The 8,300-nt window shown below is 42.9% G+C and overlaps 1 protein-coding gene across 1 annotated transcript; it reads right to left on the minus strand.

Annotated features, from left to right (window-relative positions):
* Nucleotides 1-1,979: 1,979 nt before the first annotated feature.
* Nucleotides 1,980-7,738, minus strand: LOC123758196 (putative ammonium transporter 1). The gene is made up of 8 exons (XM_069322873.1): nt 7,582-7,738; nt 6,517-6,672; nt 4,905-4,994; nt 4,426-4,650; nt 3,013-3,212; nt 2,650-2,877; nt 2,335-2,446; nt 1,980-2,101 (listed from the first exon to the last, which is right to left on the minus strand). The coding sequence occupies exons 1-8, from the start codon at nt 7,736-7,738 to the stop codon at nt 1,980-1,982; spliced, it is 1,290 nt and encodes a 429-aa protein (XP_069178974.1).
* Nucleotides 7,739-8,300: the final 562 nt, after the last annotated feature.

The following is an 8,300-nucleotide window of genomic DNA, read 5'->3' on the forward strand; positions in this document are numbered from 1 at the left end:
TGGAGGTGGGAGGTCGTAGGCAACTTCTTGACTGCATTCACAAACTTCTTGATTGCATTCACAAACTTCTTGATTGCATTCCCAAACTTCTTGATTGCATTCCCAAACTTCTTGATTGCATTCACAAACTTCTTGATTGCATTCACAAACTTCTTGATTGCATTCACAAACTTCTTGATTGCATTCACAAACTTCTTGATTGCATTCACAAACTTCTTGATTGCATTCACAAACTTCTTGATTGCATTCACAAACTTCTTGATTGCATTCCCAAACTTCTTGATTGCATTCCCAAACTTCTTGATTGCATTCACAAACTTCTTGATTGCATTCACAAACTTCTTGATTGCATTCACAAACTTCTTGATTGCATTCACAAACTTCTTGATTGCATTCACAAACTTCTTGATTGCATTCACAAACTTCTTGATTGCATTCACAAACTTCTTGATTGCATTCACAAACTTCTTGATTGCATTCACAAACTTCGGGGATGCATCCATTAACTTCCGGGTTGCATCCACTAACTTCCAGGTTGCATTCACTTACTTCCGGGTTGCATTCACTAACTTCCGGGTTCGAAGGTTGAAGATCCAGGAAATCTGGAAAGCAATGGGATCATTAAGTGAATGATGGATATATATATCAATAATTAAATTGCGTGTGTGTGCAAACGAATAAAGAAAAAGAATGTTGGAAAAGTTTGTCAAATGCTCAGTTACCTTCACCGTCATTGTGGGGGTTGAAGTGACTAGCTTCAGGGACGCCGGGGTACATGGGCGAACAACATACTGAACACGATGAACGATTCGCACACTTTTGACCATCTTTGGGTGGAATTGGGTCCTGGAAATTGGTACAACCACATTTCTCTGGGGCAGACATGTTGGCTAGAAGATCTGGAAAAATAATGGATCATTATAGAAGATTGATGGATAGATATTATTTTACACACACACATACTAGATGGGGTCTACGACGATGACTAGGATGACTTGGTGGCCAGGTCTCTCCCTAACCCCTATCCCATGCCCCCTTTTTCACTTACATAAATTTTTACCATTCTTGTAACTATTTTCAATATGCACTGTCGTAATAATTATAAACATCTTCACACCATCTCCATTCCAACTGTACACCCTCCCTCTTTTTCACACATCCATACATTAAAACATTGGTTGTAACCATGATGTATATGTACTTCCGCCTACAGTTTAGACCTATTGTCTTGTGTATGACCCTCTGTCCTGCGTGACAGAGGATTCCAGCATTATCCTCACTTCAGTAAGACTTAATCGAAATCCTCAGATAAGGAAAAATTGTAATTAATTTTGTCAATAAAGATGTTAATAATAATAAATCCCTCCCTCAATCTATGCACACCCTGCCCATCACCCCCTTACATTCCCTACCTATCTATTCCTCATACATACCCTCACTATCTCCCTCTATACCACCCTCGCAGTCTTCCCCCACATACACCCTCCCCATCACTCCTAGTACACCATCCTGGTCTCCAACACATACATCCACCGACTTTGTGAAGAGGGTGCATAGGGCCCATTATATATAGACAAACATCACACACACTAAACTTTAAAAGCAACTTGGTTGACATCTTACCTGAATTCCTCTTACTCTCCTCCTGTGCATTTATGGATCCATCGTACTGGCTCTCCAGCCAAGCGTCAGCTGGCTCCCCGTGCTTCAAGAGGTCCATTCCTGGCGTCCAGATATTGTTAGAGATATAAAACATATACAATGTATAATGAATGCGTTCATAACACTAAAAACATAACAATTATAATACAATTATCAATTATATAATACAAAAGTGAAAACTTTATGTATTATCTTCACTTGCCTGCAATTTCCATTTCTGGAGGCACCCTCAAGACGCCGAGCAGCCTGAGGGAACCAAACATAACCAAACAAAGACCACCAGACCAGGCCACTATGGCCAGCGCCCCCACTATGTTTCAGGCGAGGACCTCCGCGCTGCCCCCGTACACAATGCCACCATCCTGGAAGAGGGCCACAGCAACCAGCCCCCACAACCCACCTCCCATGTGTACAGCCACAGCATCAAGTGGGTCGTCAACTGTGGAAGAAATATTAATTAACTTTACACTCACAAACTCAAGAGTCCCAATATGCACGTACATTTTGAAGTAATATAAAAAGAGAATAATATTTAAGTATTTTCTTTACATCTACAGAACATAACATTAGAGTTAAATATTTAAAATTCAAGTTAAGAAAACCACAAGTAGCCAGTTTTATCTAAGACAAAGTTGTTAAGAAAACTGAGCGGTGAGAGAAGCAGTAACGTACCCTTCAACTCGGGCAGAAGGGTGTGGATGGCGAGGAACACTGATCCACCCACTGTACCAATGACACAGGCACTCCACGGCTGGACAACGTTGCACCCGACACTGATTGACACCTGTCATGGAAATATGTCCTTAAGCATTGGATAAACAAACTCACATACAAATTGCAAGTAACGGTATTTTGATAAGAAATTAGTTATCATAATACTAAATTAAGTTTAAATTAAATGTCCATCCATGAAAATTAACAGCTAGCAGAGTCCGTCACACTAGCACCAGATGGACTCCCGGCCACACAGTGCAGAGTGGTACTTACCATGCCAGCGAGAGAACCATTAAGGGCCATTAGGAAGGACCAGAGGGACTCCCTCCTAGAATGATTCATCAAGAGCACAGCGATGCCTCCTGAAGAGGCCGATATCGCAGTGTTGAAGACAACCTTGGCAATGGCTACAGCATCAACCTCGTGGCTGATGGACGCTTGGAACCCTCCGTTGAAGGCCAGGAACCCGAAGAGCAGAATTAAGAATCCCTGAGCTGCCAGCTGGAAGTTCAAACACAACTTTACACCTTCATCTTGACGTATAATATTTGTATTAAACATGATATTCCACTAAAATTATATCTTGCTTCATGACTTCATATAATAACACATATTACTAATGCTCTATGAACATACCGTCACAGAGTGTCCACGTATCTCCTTGCCCTTGGGTCCGAAGCGACCGATTCTGGGTCCAAGAATTACAGCCCCAACAAGAGCTGCAACGCCCCCTGTGAGGTGGACGACGCCGGAGCCACCGAAGTCCTGGTAGTGTTGAGTCTTGAGCCAGCCAACGTCTGACCAGGTCCAGTGTGACACCACAGGGTACACCACACCTGTACAAACACAAATATTATCATAACCAGGTACACCACAGCTGTACCAACACACAAACATTGTCATATCCAGGTACACCATTGGGGCTGTCTTACATATGCCAGCTGTGCAAATGTTAGACAGTCTCCTCTCTTATGAATTTTGAGACACAGAAACAAAGATATAAAGAGAATCGGATTCCTTCCACCCCACCATTTGGTCACCACTTGGTCCGGGAGACATCTCCCGTCACGCAGGGTGCAGTCGCACCTCCACAGATCTCCAGTATCATCTATTGATACTGGTGATGGCTCAAAAGGGCCACCACTTACGGGCTATTCATGCCCGTGCCACCTTTTGGATGGCTTAATCGTCATCTTGGACACATTCATGGGAGACATCTCCCGTCACGCAGAGTGCACTTGCACCTCCACAGATCTCCAGTATCAGCTCTTGATACTGGTGATGGCTCGAAAGGGCCACCACTTACGAGCTATTCATGCCCGTGCCATCTTTTGGGTGGCTTCATCTTCATCTTCTTCATCTGTTTAAAACACGGGAAACATCTCCCGTCACGCTGGGTGCAGACGCACCTCCACAGATCTCCAGTATCATCTATTGATACTGGTGATGGCTCAAAAGGGCCACCACTTACCAATTCATGGCCGTGCCACCTTTTGGGTGGCTTCATCTTCATCTTAACACATTCACAAGGGAGACATCTCCCATCATGCAGGGTGCATTCGCACCTCCACAGATCTCCAGTATCAGCTCTTGATACTGGTAATGGCTTAAAATGGCCACCACTTACGGGCTATTCATGCCCGTGCCACCTTTTGGGTGGCTTAATCTTCATCATCATCATCATCATACCCAGAGAACACCATTTGGTCACCACTTGGTCCGGGAGACATCTCCCGTCACGCAGGGTGCAGTTGCGCCTCCACAGATCTCCAGTATCATCTTTTGATACTGGTAATGGCTCGAAAGGACCACCACTTACGAGCTATTCATGCCCGTGCCACCTTTTGGGTAGCTTCATCTTCATCTTAACACATTCACAAGGGAGACATCTCCCGTCATGCAGGGTGCATTCGCACCTCCACAGATCTTCAGTATCAGCTCTTGATACTGGTAATGGCTTAAAAAGGCCTCCACTTACGGGCTATTTATGCCCGTGCCACCTTTTGGGTGGCTTAATCTTCATCAATCAATCAATCACCTTCCACCCACCAGACAGCATGACGGAGCAGATGAGGTAGGCGTTGAAGGCACACCGCTCAGCCATCGACCCGGAGACTATGGTGGCAGCTGTGGCAGCGAACGCGAACTGGAACAACCAAAAGACCAGGCGCTCGTTCGCCAGCCCGTATGTCCAATCGCCCATGCCAGAGAAGCTGTTTCCTCTTCCAAATGCCAGCTGGAACCCTACCAGCAAGTACGCTATGGCACTTATGACTGGAGAGAGCGATAAGGTAGATGTTTAGTACAGGAATAAGCACTAAAAGAAGTGATGGAGACAGTACTGGAAAGAAGTAATTAAGGCGGGTCAGGGAGGGATTAAAGAGGACTATATGGTAGTAGAATTTTTATAATTTCAAAATTATGCATAACACCTGCAGACTTGGGTTTGGAAAACCAAATATATATTTCTCAAGAAATGGGCGAGAACTTCACATATTAAAAACGAAGGCGGGTGTTTGATTACTTACCAATAATGTGTAAGTTCTTGAAAAGAATGTTGGCAGTGTTCTTGGACCTTACGTATCCTGCCTCAAGCAACGTGAACCCCGTCTGCAACACTGTTGGAAAAAATACAAATTGTATATCAAATTCATTTAAAGCATGTTAAAATTATTTCCAGAATAGAGAATACCTGTATTTTATTACTGAATAAATACTTGATTTCTATATATAACAGAATGCATGTCGGTCTCCTAGTCCTTTAGCCGATAGTTTGATGCAAGTGATCTATCTCCTTTCTTAAAAATTGGTACCACATTAGCAACCTTCCATGACTCTGGCACTCTGCCTGACTCTATTGATTTATTAAATATGGTAGACAGTGCCTCCCAAAGCTCCTCTTTGCATTCTTTAAGCACCTTGGCAAACACTTCAACCGGCCCTGGGGATTTGTTTGGTTTGAGTTTTACTGTTTGTTTAATAACATCCTCCCTGGTAACTGCTAAACTAGTCAACCTGTCCACGTCCTCACCCACATAGACTTGTTCGGCTGAAGGCATGGTGTTAAGTTCCATTTTAGTAAATACAGAGATAAAATATTTATTAAAAATACTACTCATCTCCTCGTCATTATCCGTTATCTGACATGTCTGTTTTTAATGGACCTATACTTTCCCTAGTCTGTTCGATATAAACTGAAAAAAACTTTAGAATTTGTCTTTGCTTGCCCTGCTATGCGAACTTCATAGTTTCTTTTTGCCCTCCTTATCTCTTTTTAACATTTCTAACCAGTTGTACGAATTTCTGTTCTAAACTGACTTCCCCATTCTTAATCCTGTTGTACCAAGCTCTCTTTCTACCTATAAGGTTCTTCAGATACTTTGTTATCCACTTGGGGTCATTGGTATTCGATCTATTCAATTTGTATGGAATACTACGTTCCTATGCTTTGCATAGAATATTTTTAAATCAGTTATATTTTAAATCCACATCGAAATCCCTTTTTTACGTCACCTATCGCTGGGTTTACATCTCGCTCCAAGACTGCCAAACCCCCATGCCCAAGACTCCAATCTATTTGACCAAAAAATTCTTAGGCACCAATCGCTGGGTTCATATCTCGCTCCAAGACCGGCCAACCCTCATGCCCAAGACTTTCCAATCTATTTGACCCAAAACATTTCTTAGGCTATTAAAATCAGCTTTTCGAAAATCTGGCACTTTAACAGAATTTTCTCCTACAGATCTATTTCATTCTATGCTAAATCTGATTTCTCTGTGATCACTGTTCCCTAGCTCACTCCCTATTTCGATGTCATTAATTTGTGTTTCCCCTGCTAGTTAACACTAAATCTAAAATATTATTTTCCCGCGTTGGTTCCAATGTGTTGCGTAACAAAGCAATCGTCAATTAATTCTATAAATCTTCTGCTTCATCATTCCCTACCGCCCCTCGCGGTCACCTGTCCCTCGATAGAATTCTTGGTGACTCGGATACTTTTGATATCGTTCGCCTTATGCGTTTTTGTTCTCGTATTGGCATCCTTGGTGATATTTAGCGCCCTCTGATTATTTTGCGTATTTGATGGTGCTACATAGCCTTCCCGGTTTGGTGCCTTCTTTTGATAATTACTTACTTACTTACTTCATTATTAACTGTTCTGGTAAACCAATTTATTCCACTAAAATTAAAGTCATCCATGGCACAAATACTGTTAGACCCAGATGCTCTAGATATTTCATCCCATAGGTGCTTTGCTTCCATCCCGTCTAAGTTTGGTGGCCTGTATATAGCTCCTATTATAAGATTTGCTTTTTCGTTAAATTCTATCCATATAGTTTCTGTGTGTGGTTCAGTTTTGATTCCCTCTTTGAGACTACATTTCAAATTGTCCCTAACATATATGGCTACTCCCCCTCCTCGTCTAATATATCTATCTGTGTGAATAAATCCATTTATTTGATATTCAGCTAATAGTTCTCTATTTTCTACATTCATCCACGTATTTAGTGGATGGTTAGTATCCACTAAATAAGTTTTAGTAAAGACAGTATTTAGTGAAGATGGTTACAGGGATGAGCATGGTTATTTGTAATGTAAATTGTTACAGTGTTGGAGGCTGTGTGTAGTGAAGATGGTTATAGTGATGATGGCTGTGAGTAGTTAAGGTATTTACAGCGAGGAAGATTGGGTGAAATAAAGACGGTAAGTGATGATGCCCGTCAATAAAGACGGTGAGATGCCTTAAATAAAGACGGTAAGATAATGAGTAGTGAAGAAGCTTACAAAAATGAAGATAGTATGTAGGAAATATGTAGTGATGCAGACGGTGAAAGCGAATTCAGTATTACATTTTCTGCGATAGAGATCGAAGGGAAAGGGGGGTGGGGACAGAGGGCAGGAAAGGTGAGAAAGGGTGGATGTTGGGGAAGAGGGGTGAGATAGGACAGAGCAGAAGAGAGGGGAGAATACGGAAAGAGATAACTGAAAGGGGGAGAGAGAGAGAGAGGAGTAATTGAGAGAGCGGGGATGGGAAAGATAGACCCGGTCGCAGCCTAGTATTCTCCCTCCCAAAGTAATGTATATGAAGATACCGTGATCTGTATATCTGTTTATATACTTTTAAAAGTGGTGCTTTCAAGAGGACACTGTTAATTAGAAACGTGCCGCTAATGATAGGAAATAACATTAACGTTGATACTCACTGAATATTAGGATTCCGGTCAGAATGAGGAAGAACATGTCCTGGTCAGTCAGCGAGGGAGCCAGCAGGTCACGTTCCTCCCGGACGACTGAAGACAGCGTCGCTGACGGCGGGTCTTCGGCAGACATTAACCAGGTTATATCTTGGCCGGAATCCATAGTTGGATCTCTCAAAATCGCAAGGAAAATATCCTAGTCAACTGAAGACGAAATGGGGTACACCTTCTCACTCTCAAGCTCCTCCAACTACTGTCTGTTTTCGGTTGATTGATTGATTGATGAAGATTAAGCCACCCAAAAGGTGGCACGGGCATGAATAGCCCGTAAGTGGTTTTAAGCCATTCCCAGTATCAAGAGCTGATACTGGAGATCTGTGGAGGTGCGAATGCACCCTGCATGATGGGAGATACCTCCCTTGTGAATGTGTTAAGATGAAGATGAAGCCACCCAAAAGGTGGCACGGGCATGAATTGGTAAGTGGTGGCCCTTTTGGGCCATCACCAGTATCAATAGATGATACTGGAGATCTGTGGAGGTGCGACTGCACCCAGCGTGACGGGAGATGTCTCCCGTGTTTTAAACAGAAGATGAAGATGAAGCCACCCAAAAGGTGGCTCGGGCATGAATAGCCCGTAAGAGGTGACCCTTTTGAGCCATCACCAGTATCAATAGATGATACTACAGATCTGTGGAGGTGCGACTGCACCCTGCGTGACGGGAG

This window comes from Procambarus clarkii, chromosome 11, assembly GCF_040958095.1.
Source record: "Procambarus clarkii isolate CNS0578487 chromosome 11, FALCON_Pclarkii_2.0, whole genome shotgun sequence".
Classification (NCBI taxonomy): domain Eukaryota; kingdom Metazoa; phylum Arthropoda; class Malacostraca; order Decapoda; family Cambaridae; genus Procambarus; species Procambarus clarkii.